Raw genomic sequence first — 20,063 nt, forward strand, 5'->3', positions numbered from 1 at the left:
CATTTTTTATCTGTGATAAACACGCCATGTTCCAAACAGTGATATCATTAGTTCCCTTTTGTTTAGAGTTAAAAAGTGGGCCAATGAGTCTCCAAAATTCCTTTGGGTTAGATGATAGGTTGTTTGTTTTATGACGAAATTAACCAGTTATGGCTTTCCTCCTCATAGATGTGCACAAGTTTCGTTGTTGCTCGTAAGCTGACCAACTTCCTACCGTTTTTAAGTTCCTGTATTTGTTCCATAATCTGTTTCTATGTCTGACGGATGGCACGCCTCCATTCTGGGGTCATATAGGGAACTTGTCCACCATGGATGTGAAATTGCTTGATAGGGGCATGTTCGTTAGCAATATCCAGGAAGAGTTTTCCGAATGCCCAGGCATGGTCATCAATATCATCAAAGATTGATGCAATGTGAAAGGGCACAGCAGTCAGGTCTGACACAAATCGTTCTTTATCATATGCTTTATAACTTCTGAATATGATTTTCCTAGATCGTTTACGAGCGAGAGAGGTTCTCATGACCGTATAAATCAATCTATTATCACTGATGAGAGGTTATAAGGTACCAGTTGACAGGAATCTACCTTTGTTGTTGGTAAGGATCACATCAATTAATGTCTTGGAAGTAGGAGTCGCACGAGTTGGTTCCTTAACAAGGCATTCCAGGTGGAAGATGTCACATAAATTCAGTAGATCTGTGCCCTCGCTGCCATTTAGTCCGGCTGAAGGAGGTCACAATTGAGGTCACCAAGTACTAGTTAATCATCACAGGAGGACAATGCGTATTCTAAAAGATCTTCCATCCAGATTGATCTACGAATGCTGGTAGGTCTAGCTGGGAGGGACTGTCACTAGAAATGTAGGATACACTCAAGACACAAATAATATATGGGTTGATGTTTCATTCTTTTGAATGGGAAGTATGTATCCCTCTGAATCGGTAACGTCTGGTGTTATCAATGGTTTGCTTGATGGTGGAGTTTATCAATCAATCAATCAATCAATCAATCAAAGTTTATTGTCTAACGTGAGGCATGGTTGCCCAATTGCCCGAGCCAGAGGCTCATGTATAAAACGGTAGACTATAAATTAACTATAATTAAAGGTATTTTATTAGAAGTACTTAAAACTTTATAGGTAAAAATATGTAAGTTTAGAGTATGAGTGATAATTGTAAAATTGTAAGTGATTAATATTGATAGTTAAAAGAGTCTAAACATTATGTTCGGTGAAAGATATTGCAGTAGATGAATATGAATAAGAATGACAATGTATGTGTATGTCAATAAAAGTCAACTACATGTATTACATTTACAGATTGGTCCTAGAGTGCTAAAATCGAAATTCTTAAGTTTACTACAGAAATCGCTAAGCTTAGATGCTGATTTAATTTCTCTAGGTAAACTGTTCCAAAGGTGACTAGCTTTATATGTAAAAGAATTATGATACGATCTATTATTATACCCTGGTTGCACTAGATTTACACCTTTATTCATTAAACTATATCTAGATTCCCGCAATTTAAAAAAGTTTTTAATATATTCCGGACCGTTCCATTTCATACATTTAAAAAGTAAAACCAAGGAAATATACAATCGCATATGTTCTAGAGTTTTCATGTTGCTTTTAGCTAAGATTGTATTGGAATCAACATTATTGCCGAGATTAAGCAAAGTTTTGATTGCGTACTTATCGACTGACTCAAGTTTAGAGCTCAGTGTTTTATTTATTCCAAGCAATAGCGGACTACAGTACTCCAGGTGAGGAAGTATGTAAGCCTTGTAGAGTGATAGAGAGACATCTACAGGCATAAGTTTTTTGAGTCTCCTAAGGGCACCAATCTTGGCATAGACCTTTTTTATGACACTCTGAATGTGATCAGCAAATGTTAACTTGTCGTCAATTGTGACCCCAAGGATTTTGAGTTAGATAACTCGACTCTAGAGTCACCAATGATAAATTGAGGGTCGTAAGCAATATCTCCAATCATCATAGCTTGGGACTTTATGTTGTTGACCATAAGATAATTACGAGAAAGCCAAGACAGGAGGATGTCAATATCATGGTTCAGGGAAATTTCCAAGAAAGTGATATCGTGATGAGATCGATAAGTTGTCGTATCATCGGCATGTAGACGCAAGGAAGCGAGCTGGCCAGCAAAGTTTAAGTCATTCATATATATATTAAAAAATAAGGGACCGAGAAGACTACCTTGAGGCACACCACATTGAACGGGAAGCCAATCAGAAAATTTGCAATTAAATATAACTCTTTGCTGTCGCTCGGTCAAGTATGACTGGACGAATCTCAGGGCATCATCATTCAGACCATAAACACGCAATTTGGCTAGGAGTAGACTGTGACACACAGAATCAAAAGCTTTGGAAAGGTCAATGGCAATGGTTCCAGTGACTTTCTTAGATTCCAGGGCTAGTCTCCAGTCGTCAACCATTTTTGGAAGAGCAGTGCAACATGAGTGCCCACTTAAGAATCCATACATATTGAGAGAGAAGTGGGTCTTGAAAGCATCATAGAGCTGATCATACATAACTTTCTCAAGAATCTTGGGAATGGACGACAACATACTGATTAGTCTGTAGTTTTCCACAAGAGAGCTATCATCCTTTATCATATGTTAATATGAGCTATCATATGTTAATATGTTAATGCGTAAAATAGCCTGAATAATATAACCATATAAGGTGAGTTTAAGAGGGCAAAGAAGAATTGTCATAAATTTCAACCGCATCGATGAAACATTGAGCTATACGGCGAAAACTGAGAAGGAAGACCTTCATCGATTCTATCACGAGAAATTCTGACTGTATAAAATTACCGTGATACAAATACTTCAAACTGCTGGATCTTGCAAGTAACTTGACATCTGTCAGTCCTTTTGGAAATAGAACTGGGGTTGGAGGTGTCATGATGAACCCAGTTGTGCTTGGTACTTATAATATCTAGTGCTGGATTACTATTGAAAAATTTTTAACGAATGATACAGTGAAATGAGCCGTTTTGCCTCACGTCTTATGAAAAAATATTAAATGACATAAGATTGTTTAGGAGAGGCAGTGAAAGTTCCTCAGTCATTTGAAAGTACTTGGTAATATTGTTATCGAAATGTGACCACTAATGGACAAATTCGACAATGAGTATCGGAAGAAACTCATAAGAAAAAAACCGATTGATTCTGTAACCTCTTTATTCCATCACATATCCCCAATATCTCTGATAATTTATGAGTGTATTCGTTGATTTTGACGTTTCGATGTTGATATCGACCTTCATCAATTCGAATATTTTCTCTAATATATGTAACCCTGATAATTGTCATACGTTTTCTATTACCGATATTTTGCTCTCTTCAAAGACTCTGATGATAGATTCATATTATCGGAAAATATCTGCAGGTTATTTTTATATTAATGTCAAGAAGGAGGTTCATTATGTGGTACTTGCAATGATAGACTGATTTCTTGTAAAACCTGTGTCTGTTCTCATTACAATGAAGATATTCCTTTGCAATATCTTATTGATGGACTGATGAACACTTTATACATATATTTACCTGATATTTTAGTGAGAAAATATTTAAACCGATAATTATATAATCTTGTATTGTGAGCCAGTATATTAGCAGCTGAGAAAGTGATCATAGCCGAATTCCGAATAGTGAGAGTGAATATAGCAATAGTAGTCAATGATATGAAAGAAGTATGGATGATTGCATTGATGACAGCGATATATAGAGGATATTACATGGCCGCTTGGGGATACGAATTTTGTCTTCTCGTGCTGAAAGTATCTCTCACTCGTTCGCTGCGCTCACTCATGAGAGATACTTTCAGCACGAGAAGATAAAATTCGTATCCCCAAGCGGCCATTTAATGTTCTGTTTATTATATAGATACTGATGAAATTTCCACATAAAAGACAACTTTTTTTATTCATATTCGAAACAGCAATTGGATAATTATGTTGGTAACCATGGCCACACCAATATCCTCACACGTGAAAGATAAAAATAGTATCTTCACTGCGCGCGGTGAAGATATGATTTTTTAGTAAAAGGAGAAATCCTGGTATTTCATCAGTATCTATATAATAAAACAAGTTTGTCTATAGATGACAGCAATGATTTTAGACTGATAAACAAACAAAGAAAGTAAGAGAGTGAACGGGTTGTCTATAGATGACAGCAATGATTTTAGACTGATAAACAAACAAAGAAAGTAAGAGAGTGAACGGGTGTTTCAAGAAGTATTATATAATTTGATTGGATCTAAGCTATGTATCATTAAGGATGGAACAATAGAAAAAAAGTGTTACTAAGTAAAAGCTTGTATGAGAGTTATTCTTTGCGACCGATTATTATTTCATAGAGAATTTAAACTAATAATAAAAAAGAGAACAGATGAGAGAGAGAGAGAAGAGAGATTAATGACATGTTATACCATGTCAATATTATTTCGCCTGAGAGCCACGAAAATTGTAATTTGTAACCCCAAATTATGCAGATCGACCCGAGGTCTATGAAAAAGTGCGTTTTAACTCCTGGAGATAGTGACGTGAAAAATATCGAGGACAGCACAGGTAGTCTACTCCATAAAGGCTTGAGACACTAGACTCATATTCAACTCAATTTTTTAGGATTATTACTTACCACTCGCCTAACACTCAGAGAGAGCGGCAACTAGTCATCGTAGAGTAATGCAAGAAGAAGTTCATGTAATGGGTAATTGTTCCGCTTAGAAGGGGTATAAATGCACCCATCTCAGTAGATTTGGAGGTTCGGAAAATAAACGAGTATTAAGCATTTGCTTACTAATTTTCGTACGTATTATGAAGTTTGTTGCCAAACCTTTTTTCCAAGGATTTTTAAAGTTCACCGTTTTTTTATTATTATTGAAGCAAAAATTATATTTGTAGGCTTTCTTTTGAACCTGGTTCGACCTCAATAGCTTTCAGGACCATATCATTTTGGTGAAATCCTGGGAACCTCGATACGTGACTCGAACCAAAATTGGTCGTCCAAAGGTTTTTTTCTGTTCCTTGATAGTCACTTGTGCTATGGGTCCTGAGGCCTCTTACAGATGCCTCCTGTTGAAAAAGATGCAAGACACTTTTTCCGAGCAAGATTTCTAAGCATCAGTGAAATTTGGTTAAGGTCAACACAACTGAAGTTTCTTTTATTAAGAACTCATTTATTTATGTATTTATTAGCTTGCTAATTTTACTACGATTCGCGACTAGGTATTATATGTAGCAAGACCTTCATGAAGGACTTGTTACGTTCGTAGTTTACTCATTAGTTTGCTACCGTTTTCAATGCTACAGAAAATTTGAATACTGATAAAAAGAAGGACTTCTCAGGACTCCTCCATCCAGACCCGCTTCATCTCCAGTAGACTTTCTTTCGAACCTGGTTCGACCTCAGTAGTTTTCAGGACCATACCATTTTGGTCAAATCCCAGGACCCGCTTCTTATCATCCTCGATACATGACTCAAACCAAAAGTGGTCGTCCAAAGCTTTTTTCTGCTCTTTAATAAACATCACATCTAACAGGTTGGCTTTTTTCACTTGTGCAATGGTCCTGAGACCTCTTACCTCTGCACGCTGTTGACCAAGATACAAGACATTAGAGAGAATTCATGATGTTAAACAAGATATAAAACATTATAACATAACCAAAGTAAAGCGCGCGCTCTGATTGGCCAATTTAGCGTCCCCCATTTGCCCATGGGTGTACGCTGCTGACGTGAGCAAATGCAAAGACTATTTTTCCGCGCGCGCTTGTTTTTTCTGGTCACGTAAGATTTGTTAAATAAAAGGGAACTCTTTAACTACAATGTATCAATGTTATGTTATAAAACAAATGGTAAACACCACACCGTACACTATTGAGTTATGGATGCACTTGGGAGGTTTGCTAAGCACTCAAGAAGCTAGAGTCGCTCTCGGCTATCGCCTCGAGCGACTCTTACGCTTCTTTCGTGCTAAGCAACCTCCTGCGTGCATCCATAACTCAATAGTGTACGCTGTGGTGTTTACCATTTGTTAATTAGGAGAGGAGTCGTGATGTTAAACAAGATATAAAACATTAGGAGAGGAGTCCTAATCATCGCGTTAAGGGAGAGAATGGTGAGGAGCTTTGAGCGGAGGAGGAATATTACTTTCAACCGAAATTTCTACTTTTCCTCTGGTTCTAATTTGCATAAATTCGCCACTCCTCTTAAGTTTGTTTGCGTAGCTCTTTCTCGGAAATTGATGGCATCAGAACAAGTGGTTCTCTCAATGCTAAATTTTGCCTTCGAGTCTAATTTTTCTGTTCTGCGCGGAAATATATGGGCAAAGGGTTAGATTACCAAGCTTTGTTCTACGAGTGGAGATAAAAGTAAGCTCGGGTAGAGCACTTCAACAAGCTTGTGATTGTTTTACTCGATCCGCAACAACTGCGATATTTTCGGGCGTAAATTCCGCGTTCGTTGCTGGGAGGTAAAAAGCAAAGAATATTTTGAGTTTGGTTAGCCAATCAGAGCACTTCTTCGACGCTATCCACTGTTTTTAGTATTTAGTGTATGCGTAATGAAGATATTACTGTTTAATTTAGGTCGCGTGCGCGCCAGCAGGACAATTCAAAACGGATTGAAAGCATTCTCAGCAACAATCTTCTCAAATTTTCTATGAAATGGTTAGAAATGGAACTCATCATGAACATAATTCTTTCATTTTTATCTTTACGTTTAAAGTTGGACGTTCACATAAAGGGCGAGTATTTGTAAGAATTGGTACCTTAACAGTGATAGTGTCATCCTCTGGGTTTACGGCCAAACAGGCTCCGCTGACCTGATTCTCCAGAATGTAATAGTCATACCACTGCTCGTTCCTCCTTTCCGTAAAATTGTGTAAATGAAATTTTGCTGTAAGAGAAAAGAGGACATCTCTATGAAAGTGAAAACACTGCTTGGTTTAAGGGGAAGTCAGTTCAAGAGGAAGGAGGATCGGTGCTCCTAAAAGCTGTTTTGGGCCAATACCCTGACACTTCTCCGTTATGTCGCCAATTGTAAGCTTTTAATCAATGAAGAATACAAAGGAAAAACAGATGTTTATTTACTGTAACGAGGTAACACCAGGAACAATCTTCTGTTCGCCTTGGTTTGATAAAATATAAACGCTCCTTCAGAGCTCCTTCCTCAACTTTTGCCCCTTACTGAATAGAGTCGCTAATCAAACCTAAATATAACGAATATTGCAAACGGAAGATACCTTTGTCGTCTTTTTCGACTGCAGTTGCGGTCACGCTATCCCCGTCCATCTTCACAAAATGACCAGGGACCTGACCTCCTTTATTCTGAGATAAGAGTCGATGTCTCGATGTAAACCACTGGCGGTAAATTCCGTCAAAACTCTTGATGGGCCCTTGTCCCTGAAAAAGACAAGAGAAAAGTAATTACTTAGAGAGAGCTGTGGAAAATAAGTTCCTCCTATTCCTGCCTGAAATAAACTGACTTTACTGATGGCCACCGTTATGTTAAATCGATATGTCTACTTTAACTACTAGCGGTAACTTTCCATCGACTCTTTACAGGCTCTTGCTGTAAGTGCTGCAAGTGAATAAAGACAAGAAGAAGGAATAACTCTAAAAATACTGGCTTCCCAAGCTGTCAATGAATTGACTGACGAGGGTCGCCGTGTTTTAGAACGAATCATGAGTTAATGATTCTTTAAGAGGTGTCGCTTGGAAATACGTAACGACCTCAACAAATTCTGCAATGCCGCTTTGAACTTTTTAAATTTTTCCGGTTATTTTAGTACAACCTTTTCGGGCCAAAATTCAGGAGGTCAAATTTTTTTTTTTTTTTTAACTATTTGCATCCAGTTATTTTTTTTCTAAAAATTTAACAATTAATGCCGGGGTCCTGAAATTACCAGCGACTCGCCACTTGAAGGTTTTAACTCTTCAAGCCCTCAGGGTAACTGATGTGGATCTAATTTCTCACTACCATATCATTCTTGAATCAAACATGTAAGTTACGAGAATAAAGGAAACAATCACCAACTAAAGAAGATCTTGATTGTTTAACAAATTCTCCTTGTCAGTTCCGTAAGAAATGTATAGAGAACAGTATGGAGAATATGCATACTGATGCCAGGACGTAAGGGGTTAAGAGCAGATCCGTGCAAGAATCAAACAAAATCGCAAATCTTCGAAAAAACTGAAAAAAATCAAATTCACTCGTCTTTTGCATATAGATAGCCTCTAGTGAGTATATGAATGCCATACAGTTTTTTCCTTGAAATATCAGTTATTCCTGAGAAAAACGATGGATATCATTTTCAACTTAGGCACAATTTGGCGATCCCAAACGCGTGCAAACAAGGTGGAAATTAGTCATGATTCACTTGACTCGCTCGTCAAAACTGCTTCGCTAGAAAAAGCCGCAATAGTTCCAATTTGTTGTATAACTTGCCATGGTCTAAACACCATGATTTCATAGACATTAGATTTATCTGAGTATTCAAGAGAAGTAAAGAAGTTATGGCTCTCCCGTGCTACGTAAAACAGTAGGCGAAGAATAACTATAATTTTGAGCATGTACCTTCGATTAGAATTTCGTAAGATTAAGAATGAAAATACCCGAGTTAATGATCTTTCAAACTATGTAAAGTTTACTTTGGGGAAAGGACTGTCGCATTTTTAAGAATTTGTTGAAAATCGTCAACGAAATACCTAAAATCACGCCATGTTGTGTATGCGTGACCATTGTTAAAAACAAAATCGTTTTTGTTTTAGAAATCATGGCAACTCAAAAAGCGTAAAGAACAATGCAAATATACTGACCCCAACTTGGATATGATATTCTCGAATTTTCAAAGTACTTCATTTTACCGTTTGGTTAATTTCATTCGTGAGGTTTATCGAGAACAGAGGCCCGCCGCTGCTTGCAGCCACGATCAAAACCGTCTTAGTTTTCAACGAATTCTTCGTAGCTCACTTTTCACATTTGTACTCTTTATACTGTTAATACAACTTCTTCTGAAAATTCTGAAGGAAACCATTAAAGGGCTGACAATAAAACCAACTAGTTCAAGCATGTGTTCCCATGCAGTTTACCGTGAACCGTTCTGAGACTTTATGCAAATTACTTCTTGCTCGCAACGCACAACAAAATTTGCATATCAGGCTGAGTAAGAGTACGTGACAGTAATTGGTATATAGGGTGGATAAGGTATTCTCAGTGGCCAAGATTGGGTCTTTTAGGCATATGTCTCTTTTCTTTTGTTTTTGACGATCGTTGTTCCGAAGTTTTCGATCAAATCAGTTCAAAACAGGAAAGAGGTCACGATGGTTTTCAATTAACAGAACTACCCTACGTAATTTGCATAGCGCAACATTATAATATGATAAATTTGCGAACATGGACTGGCGATTATACACCCGAAAGAGCAAAAACCTCTACCATTTCTCCAAGAGCAGGAACACGCAAAGTATTGTCTTTCTTAAATTTAGAATTTTTATTTAGTTCACGTGGGAAATAAAACATGCACTAATGAGGTTAATTTTTAAAATTACATAAAATTGAGGTATTCGATTCTTCAAAGGTAAGTAACAAGAAAGACAAATTCTTGATAAAATAGTTAATCAGCGATCTAAAGAGAAATCTGCTACCCCAAAGTAACGCATTATAGAGAGAGACCGCATACTTCCTTCCCCCCTCCCCCTCCTCCCACCCCAACTCCATGAACAAATTTAACTCTCACGCAAGCTCGTTCGGGCTCTCTGCAATTTTTTTATAGATTCAAGTGAATAAAATTTGCATACAGTATATATAGTCGGCTCGATCAGTGTTTTAATGAATTTTGTCGCAAAGAACACCAACACGTCGTATCGAGCACACAAGGAATACAAATTGCAAAGTTTAGACGTTTTCAGGAGCAGCCGTTTTGATCGAACCGCGACATAAAGTGACGATGCAGAGGTCAAACTTACAGAGACTACAGAATGGAGAAAACGGAAAAACAGACTGAAACTCTAGACTCATATGAACAGCTAAGAACATAATATTTGAGTTAAGGTTATTATATTTACTTTCAGTTGCTATATGTATCGGAGTCGTGTTAATTTTTATTGCATCAATGTCTTGATGGTCACATGTACACAACAGAATGGCGTGATTTTTGTCTTTCTTCACGATTTTCAAAAACTTGTAAAAAATTCCAAATTCATTTCCCCAAACCAAACTTTACATATTCTGAAAGATCATCAACTATAGTATTATCATTCGTAATCTTACGAAATTCTGAAAAGGCACTTGCTAACAATTATCGTTGTTTTTCGCCTACCGTTTTACGCAACACGGGAGAGCCATAAGCTTTGACTTCTCTTGAATACTGGAATTCATCTAGTCTTTTTGAAATCGCGGTGTTTAGACAATGACAAGTTGTACAACAACTTGGAACTGTGATAGCTTTCCCTAGCGCAGTTTTTTTGATACGCGAGTTGAGCAAATAAATTTTTTGAGGAAAAAACTGCACAGCAATTGTCTGCTTTCGAAAGGCTACTTGTATGCAAAAGAACAGCAATGTTTGATTTTTGCACGGATTTGCTCTTAAAAACTGTAGTAACCGCTACAGGAAATCTTCCGCTTTCCGATTCAGAGAAATTCGTTCTCGATCTGGGCTTAAATTTTGTGCGAAAAATGAATTAAGGGGATAAGTTTCTAAAGAAACTGTGGTGCTGCGTCGGTAGGGAGCACGACATGATAATTTAGTTTTCGTCAGAGCGAATGACGAAGGGCTAAAGTTCGAAACGTTAACTCAGTGTTAATGTTAACGTTAACTTGTTAACGTTAACTTGTCTTTCCCTCATCTTAAAAAAACCAACGAATTCTCAATAAAGCAAGACAATGGTATAATTTCTTCGAATCTCTACTCTCTTTCACATGCGATAAAAACATAGGCAACTCTTTGGTCAGAAATGGACTCCAAGCAAACGATTAACCCTGAACTTGCGCACGCACGATGCAAAACTTGTCTTCTTATTTATAAATTTGAGAAACATTGGAACCCAGACGATCCATGAAGACACTGATCTTTTCACCTATACCTCTGCCAATGTCATCCATAACATAAACTGCACCCATTGTAAAACATATACATCGGCAAAACAGAAAGACGAAGAGGCGACCGTTTTGGAGAACGCCTTCGTGGTGTAGACAAAAATGATAACGACGCATCCAAAACTAGTGGCTAAATACTTTAATCTCCCTAATCATTTTAAGCAACATTGGCAGTTTGTGGCCTTTCCCTACATCTAGGCAGCTCGGAAAGCCGCAAAACTATAAAACGAAGTTATCTTTCAAATCGGCACTCTTAATCCCCACGGTATCAACAAACGCTTTTCCTTCAACGGATGTATTCTTGGGTTTTCACTTTACCATCAGTGTCCCCGCCAATAGCTTAGCTCCATCTCTCTCTATATAAACCACACACTCTCTCACGCGCTGAAGGAGGGCTAACGCTCGAAACGTCAACATCAGAATCTCTTTACGATCCCAATTCACAATATAATTTTAGTTGATAAAACGAATTTTTCTTGTAAGACTCATAATACCCCCCCACGGACGCAACACCACAGCTTCTTTAGAAACTTACCCCATTTATTCTCCTGAAGATACTGACGAGTGGCTGATGGATAATTGTTTAGACCAATTTTTGATCTCCATTAAATATTAGTTGCAATATTTTGGCCTAATAAGGGTGCAGTCCTACTTTTTAGTTTCGTACTAGAATTCTGTGAAAACAAGAAAGTCCAAATGTTTGCATATGTGGTCTGTAAATCAGTGACTCCATAATATTTAATTGGAGTTATTTGGAATTAAGTAACGTGATTTCAGTTGTATGGATATTTCAACTTGTTAATGCCGAAAATTTGGTCCATTAGATGGCTGCAATTTTATCATAGTTTCTGTTTATCCATTTTGTCTATTTTGTTTTGTCTACGATGCTTTTCAAACCCCTTCGCCTTGATATCCATGTATAGCGAACAGCAGTATCTTAGAAACCGCAGTGATGATAACTGAGGTAATTTCTCAAAACGATAAACTTCTACAAGAGTTTTTTATATATGAATAATAAGATTAAATATGTTCAAAGTTACCGGCAAATCTATGTACCCAGCACCAGTGGCCGGCTTATCCTCGGTGGGCATTATTGCGATTTCTGGACACTTTTCCTAGACTTTCTCAGGGTTGCTCCACCACAAAGCTATACCTTTGTGACTGTCAAACGTATCTTTTCAGTATCTATTTGGTGCCTAGGATTAACTTGGCGATATATATGATTCTGACATAGAAAGCGAAGTAAACTGCAATTGGGCAAGTTTTCATATGTACAGGAACGGATGTTGTTTTCTGAAAATAGCCGTGAAAACATTGTTTGACGCATTGTGGATGAAAGAGAAAGAAATGTGTTTTTCATGACGCTAAAAAAAGATGGAAAAACGTTAGCTTGACTGATCGTTTTCGTTTGCTGCTCGAGTTTTTCGATACATATTTACTTGACTTTTCTTAAGAAACAAGGTGTTATCCTGACTTTGTTTTTTTCATCTACATATCAAATGGGTTTCAATAAACCTGCAGTCACCCTCTCCTCTATTACCAAATTCTACTGAAGGAAACTTTTGATCATCTTTATTTTCTCTCCTTCATTTTCATGATGCTTTTGTAGTTATTTGTGCTTCTTATAGAAAATGAATAAGATCTATCCGATCGTATATTTCGTTTATAGTCTCCCCACTTCCTTAAAACCCGATGCGAAAGTTCTGTTACAAATATTTGGTTATAGTCTACTCGTTCGATATACGATTGTGATTCAAATATCACTGAGTATTTCAAATTAAATAGGAGATAAATGTTTCCTTTCAATGAAATAAGGAAATGGATATCGTTTCATTGCGTTTCGTTGTGAAAAAGGTGCCGGTGTGTGGGGGATCGGGTGAAAGGTGCCGGTGTGTGGGGGATCGGGTGAAAGTTGGTGTAAGAGCTGTAAGTTTTGCAACAATTAAGCCAATGTGATAACCATCCGCCTTAGTTTGAGACCAGAAACAGGCGCAAAACACCAAATGAGAGAGAAACAGGAGTAGGGCTTTCAGCACACTTTAAAGGATGCTTAACCGAATGACAGTTTTTTTATTCTAGTTGAAAAACGATTTGATTTGAGATTCGAATCTTTAAACGATTTCCATTTCGACTAACGTAATCAAATTTCGCTTCGAAATGTAGTCCTCGACAAGTGGTGTGCGAATCGAATCTATCGTCACAAGCTTTTCTTTCACTTTAACGAATCGAGATCAATATGAAATTAAGATCGAAGTATTGTAACTACATCTGTCAGATCATTGCGTAAACAAAGAATACCGCGAGAGCTCTTCAACAGGCAAAGACTTCCCTCCTGTTTTACTTCTACTTTACGACATCAAAGGTAGGAAGTCTGGGACAATGAAAACAATGAACAGCGCACGTTTCCGGTGTTAATAGAAAAAAAACGAAATTTTATGAAACAAAAAAAATATATTGTACATGTGACAGATGACGTAACTTGTAGGGGTGTGGTTGTCACACGTTCTTCCTATGGGAAGGGTCGGTAGATTGGGAAACTACGTCTGACACTAGTTATCAGAATTGGGTGTGCATTAATGTCATTATGGCCTTAATACGCCATGTGAATACAATCAAGTTAATAGGGCTTTGAATCCTAAATGAAAATCCCCTAAGACTCGCATGTTATGTGAATAGGTGGATAAGGTCTTAAAGAATCGGACGTTTTGAGCGTCTCTCTGAAACTTTTCAATTCCAGTCTTACTGAGTGTTGGCCCTCATCCTAGCCCTACTCCGTAGTTTATACCTCATGATTGTAAAGGAAAATCGACAAAAAAGTATACAAAAATATATTCTGAAAGAGAGACTCGACATATCTTCGATGGTCTTGAGCTGCGAGTCTTATCCTAACCCAATCGAAAAGGTAAGGTTTTCGGGCCCTCATTGGTATGAAAGCGTATTTCTAAGCACAAAATAGTCATTGTACAGAGATTATATGAAAGAATTGTATAATATCAATCACTTTCTCACTTGCACGAGGCACTTTCAAATAAAGTTAGTGTGAAAACTGTATGAAGACTAAGATCAGATTTTATCAGTTTGAGAGGCTGCGTTCACGATGGTATATTTCTAGTTTTTTTAAGAGTATTGCATTGCACTCACCTAACGCATATACTTTCCGGGAATATCAGTTGAAATATTTTGATTAATCAGTGCAAAGCGTTTCAAGGAAAAGTTCTTGTAAATGGATCACTGTTCCTTTAAGAGGGGAGAAGATTTGCAGGCATGAATAAAATTAGTCCGAGGTCAACACAACTGCAGTTTCTTTGTTTAAGACTTCATTTATTCAATAATATGCATTTATTGGCTTGCTAATTTAACTACGCTTCGCGACTAGGTGTTATTTGTGGCAAGACCTTCATGAAGGATTTGTTACGTTTGTAGTTTGCTCATTAGTTTGGAAACAAAATCTTTTTTACCGTTTTAATACGGAAAATTTGAATGCTGGTAAAAAGAAAGTCTTCTCATGGCTCCTCCATCCAGACTCGCTTCATCTCCAGTAGACTTTCTTTCGAACCTGGTTCAACCTCAGTAGTTTTCAGGGGCATACCATTCTGGTCAAATCCCATGACCCGCTTCTTACCATCCTCGATACATGACTCAAACCAAAAGTGGTCGTCCAAAGCTTTTTTCTGCTCCTTAATGAACATCACATCTAACAGGTTGGCTTCTCTGACCTGCTTGATGGTCCTGAAGCGTATGACATCTGCATGCTGTTGACCAAGATACATGAGACATCAGGGGGGGAGTCATAATCATCGTGTTAAGTGAGCCTGAGGAACTGTGTGTAGCTTAGAGAGTAGGTGGATCATTCATTTCAGCAGTGAATCCAATTTAGGCACAAAAAATAACAATTCTTCTTTGGTTAGCACCGGCTACTCGTTTTGGAAATTTGAAGGCAATAGAACGATTGAGTTATATACTGCCACTTTTTCCTGATTTCTGACTTTTCTACCTTTACAAGAAATATTTTAACACAGGGATTGACCACCAATTTCTAGTTTAGAACTTGAGATTAATAAAAGAGCCGTAAGGTTTGCGTTCGTGACTCTGTTTACAACAGGTGGCGCACACTCGACGAAAGGCGTGATTGCGGAGTGCATGGCACAAACGGAGTGTAATCATTCTCAAAAGTAACTTTGCGAAATGTCTTGTGTAACGGATACGTGGAAAACCTATCATACTTGTAACTCCTTTTATGAAATCTTATCATTTTAAGTTGGACGTTTTTACTTAGATGATGTACATTTGTTATGGAGTGTTACCTTAACAGTGATGGTGTCATCCTCTGGATTTACGGCTACCACGCCCCCACTGATCTGATTCTGCAGAATATAATAGTCATACCACGTCTCGTCCTTGTTTTCCGTGAAATTGTGTAAACGAAATTTTGCTGTAGGAAAGAAATTCGAAAAGGAAATCTCAATGAAATGAAAACACTGCTTGGATTACGGGAAAGACATTTCAAGAGGAAGGAAGATTAATTCTCTCAGGGCCGTTCTGAACAATTTTTCAGAATTTAATTTTTCATTGACGAAAACCCATAGGATTAAAAAAATAGAAGTTACCAGGATATCTGAAGGCCTAGGAAATAACTTTAATTTTTGCTGTGATTTGATAAAGCATGCTGCTTTATCATGCCTCACTTGAATCGTGGCCTTTTCTATGCCTGCGTAGGAGTGTTGGCTGGAGCTAAAGACGGACTTTAGTAAACAGTGGATACCTTTGTCGTCTTTTTCGACTGCAGTTGCGGTCACGCTATCTCCGTCCATCTTCACAAAATGACCAGGGACCTGACCACCTTGATTCTGAGACAAAAGTCGATGTCTCGATGTAAACCACTGGCGGTAAACTCCATCAAAACTCTTGATGGGCCCTTGTCCCTGAAAAAGCGAGAGAAAATAAGAGCTCGGAAGATATTGCTGAAAACTAATTCCTGAAGTTAGGAATGCTCAAACTTACCGGCTCTTCATCCCAGTGATCGGGAATTGACCTATCTTCAATTGGCATTGTTGAGTTTTCTGTTTAGCTTTCCGAGTATCGTTATAGATCCCTTCAGCGACAACAACGATCAAGCTGTATCACCGTCAAGTATCTCCTTTTATAAATTTTTCGGAAATCTAAATAGCATTATGATTCCAAGCAGGAAAGTGAAGTAAACTACAATTACGCAAGGCAGAAATGATTTTGTTATCTATAAACAGCCTTGGAAAAAAAAAACTTTTGACGCACAATATAAGAAAAGAGAAAGAAAGCGCTAGCGTGCTTGGTCACTTTTCATTTTCCACTGTCACGCGACCTTTTTTATGTTTTCCTACTCGATTATTCTTGAAAGGGAAAGTTCATGAATTCAGAATTGCTTAGTTTTCTTCGCATGAACACGATTTTAAATGACCATTTTAAAATAATTGTAAAATCTATCCTGTGCATGAAATAAAAGATTCCCAGCGTAGAAAATATTTAAGCATGAGGTGGCATCATAATCGAAATGTCAAATTTGTGTACGTTTTGTAGTTCCCTCAGAACCACCTCCCAGTCATTCCATCTCCTTCTCGCTGATATCTTTAGTTATGGTTTTTTCCATTATCATTTATACGTTGCCGTGGCAAACAAACAAAAGGTTGAGCAGTAACGTTCTAACCTGTACCGGATTTAATGTACGTGACGCTACCGTTACTTTATTTTGAAACTGAATCGCTCTTTCATCTTGCTACTACGTTCGATGACACTCTATGATGAACTCCCTCGAAAAGGCGGGATTTATTTTTCATTTTCAATTTCTTCGTGGAGATAAAGCAACCAAAAATGTGCCATCGAAAATTAAAGTTTGACTCTTAGACCTTTGAAACAATCGAGAAATTTGAAGTTGATATGACTATTTTGAGTCAAATTTTTCTATTCGAACTGCTTTTTTAAAAGCTTCTTCGCGAAAAGCGATCGTAGCGTTAGGGAATGTAGTTAAGCAGATACGATGAGATTTTAACTACTTTCTTGGGAAATAGAGGACTTTGGGAAATGGCTTTAAATGTTCCCGTCAGCTTAACAACGATCACCAGCTGTGAAACACGGCTGCGCTCGATAAATCCTTTGTGGAACCCGCAAAATTTGACCTTCAGCTTTTTCGTCAGGTGCTCGCTGCATTTGAACAGGCTTCAAGATAGAACAGCTCCTGATCTGTCGGAATCAAGCGAAAAGAAGAAATCTGATCAAAGCAACATTCGTGCGGCTATTTTCAAGGTTGCAACTGGCCCCGGGTTCACAGACTCCTAGAATTTCAATATTTTTCCCTAACGTAGCTAATACACATACACATGAGAAGCACGTTCATTTAATGGATAATTGTTCGGCTTAAATTGAAGGAGAAAAGGTTAAAACTATATCAAACTGTACTGTTAAAAAGAAGGCGAATTGAGTCATTCTAGACGACTTCAAGCTAATCGTGATGAAATGCTATCTAAAAGTTAACTCAGTTCAGAATTCTTGTTCGGTCTGATGGGACATAACTCTGGTTGAACAGATACCAACTTTAATGGGCGGCTGTCGTGGGTATTCGTTCGATAATTTCTTTTTCTTTTCCTTGGTGTGATCTCGCTGTGATATTTTGGAATCTTTATTATACGAAAATGAAATTCATGACCATCTACATCATCTGTTATTTTTATTAATTCCTCAATACGTAAGGTTATACTTTTTTATATGATGTCAGCAAAACAACTGCACTATTTTCGGTATCAGGGGAAAATTAGTCACAATGTTAATTTCTTCCTCAACACCGATTTTTAGTTCATCAAGTTTGCAATTGTAATCGAAGCAGTTTTGTCATAACTAATCACAATCAATAACTTAAAGCGAGGATAAATCCCTCTTTGGATTAACTTTTATCAAATTCATCCGAAGGCAAATACTGAAATAACTGTTTCTCATTCTTGTTTTTGCCTCTTTTCTCGGCTTCTCCATTGTCAGTTGTTGACTAAAATGTTATCACCCGACAAGAGAATTTATAACATAACCAAAGTAAGCGCGCGCTCTGATTGGTCAATTTAGCGTCCCCCATTTGCCATGGGTGTACGCTGCTGACGTGAGCAAATGCAAAGACTATTTTTCCGCGCGCGCTTGTTTACGCTTCTTTCGTGCTTAGCAACCTCCCGCGTGCATCCATAACTCAATAGTGTACGCTGTGGTGTTTACCATTTGTTAAATGTTAATTCTCTTGCTCCTGATTATTTGTCACAATTTTTTCGCTCCGGTGGTTAAAAAATTGCCATGTGATCTCCAAACTGTTTTCATTTTTTTCATTTTCCAAATTCAGTACTTTCTTGATGCTGACGAAAATTGTTAGCCATAATATACTAAATCATTCTGCCGGTGGGTGTTAAAGCGGAAGGACAAGCACTCGTATAAAACGGAAACATTCCCAGTGGAGGATAATTCGCCGAGATATCCCCTTGATGGGTCACTATCAGAATTGGAATCAGGATTTTTCTTCGTTGGTTGAATCAACCGACAGCCGTAAACTTCCGTTTAATAAATAAACAAATGCGAAAAGTCATTTTGAAAAGAGCGGTCCTCAACTTTGGTTTTAAATTTATTCGGTTTAATTTTGTTGAATTCCGATTTTCTGCAAGTGAATCTGACCTGATTCCTGAGCTCTACATCTTTCACTTCAGTTATGAATAAGAAAGAAGAAGTCGTCTTCTTTTTTCCTTTTTTTTGTCCGTCGTTCTCCTCCCTCAGTTTTCTTTTGGTTTTCATCTTATTATTTGTTATTCATCATCAAATGTTCCATCATCATTATTTTTTCTTTGGCTTTCAGTACAAACGAATTATCGGCGTTGTTTACAGTGAAAATTCGCTTAGCAAACTGTCTTTTTGTTTTCGATGCCAAGTTTTTCAATATCTCTATCCACCGCCTGCGCTTAGGCCTTTATAGATTATGCTAGCATAATTTTTGGCATAATTTGAGCAAACTGGCATAATTTCTGCCAAGTAGCAATGCTAGCATAATTCGCATATTTTTATTATTATCGGATCATTTTTAATGCTACAATTTGATCATTGTTCATCTCTACTCCCAAGCACTTGGTGACGTTATACGATGTTTTAAGTTTTAGTTCAAGTAGTAGCATTTGTAGTTCACTGTGAATCACTGAGCGGCGTCTGAAACGGTCTGAGCCCGGGACTGGGGTGCTCCGGAACCGGAAATCACATTGTAGGCCATATATAGTCTAGTACTAGTGTGCATGTTAACACTGAACCACATGTTTATTTGAATTTCATTGTGGATTTGTTGCGTTTCTTTCTTGTAGACCAACGGCTTCTAATTAAAAAATTTATTTTTTGGACTTACTTGCAATTTTTTCTAAGAGCCTAATTTTAAAAAAAGGAGCGTAATTTGGAAAAAGAGCATAATCTTAGCATATAATTTCGCCAAAAAAACCAATGCTACTAGCATAATATGCTACTTTTACTAGCATAATCTATAAAGGCCTACTTGCGCTTCTCTTTAAATACCCAAAGACATTTCTGGTCTATGGGCACGCCCTACTATTAGGTGGTGGTGGTGGGGGGGGGGGTTTCACCCGAAAAAACATACTTTTTGTACCAACTGTAGTGGAGCCAGTTTTAGTTCAAACCATAGCAAACTATGTATCGCTGAAAACTGAAGCTCAAGAGTCAGGAAGTCTGACTGTGCCTATTTTTGTGCTGCGATCAGCCAAAGAAATTTGATACCTAACTCTCAAATATACCACCCACAATGCAAGACCTATAGGTACTTGAGAAATGATTTCTCCTTCAAAACTAGGGAGCATGAAATCATACCCAAAATTATGGCTTCAGCGAAAATCGTGTTTATCACCACCATTACCTTGGGAGATAGAAGCTTTGATATGCTAATT

At 37.6% G+C, this 20,063-nt stretch overlaps 2 protein-coding genes across 2 annotated transcripts; both read right to left on the minus strand.

Annotated features, from left to right (window-relative positions):
• Positions 1–5,173: 5,173 nt before the first annotated feature.
• LOC111334401 (uncharacterized) lies at positions 5,174–12,327 on the minus strand. Its single transcript, XM_022940120.2, has 4 exons — positions 12,168–12,327; positions 7,274–7,433; positions 6,800–6,927; positions 5,174–5,623 (listed from the first exon to the last, which is right to left on the minus strand). Exons 1-4 carry the CDS (start codon positions 12,216–12,218, stop codon positions 5,375–5,377), a joined length of 588 nt encoding a protein of 195 aa, XP_022795855.1. The 5' UTR covers positions 12,219–12,327; the 3' UTR covers positions 5,174–5,374.
• Positions 12,328–14,427: 2,100 nt separating this feature from the next.
• LOC111334385 (uncharacterized) lies at positions 14,428–16,288 on the minus strand. Its single transcript, XM_022940107.2, has 4 exons — positions 16,129–16,288; positions 15,890–16,049; positions 15,432–15,559; positions 14,428–14,879 (listed from the first exon to the last, which is right to left on the minus strand). The coding sequence occupies exons 1-4, from the start codon at positions 16,174–16,176 to the stop codon at positions 14,631–14,633; spliced, it is 585 nt and encodes a 194-aa protein (XP_022795842.1). The 5' UTR covers positions 16,177–16,288; the 3' UTR covers positions 14,428–14,630.
• Positions 16,289–20,063: the final 3,775 nt, after the last annotated feature.

This window comes from Stylophora pistillata, chromosome 14 (assembly GCF_964205215.1).
Source record: "Stylophora pistillata chromosome 14, jaStyPist1.2, whole genome shotgun sequence".
Lineage (NCBI taxonomy): Eukaryota > Metazoa > Cnidaria > Anthozoa > Scleractinia > Pocilloporidae > Stylophora > Stylophora pistillata.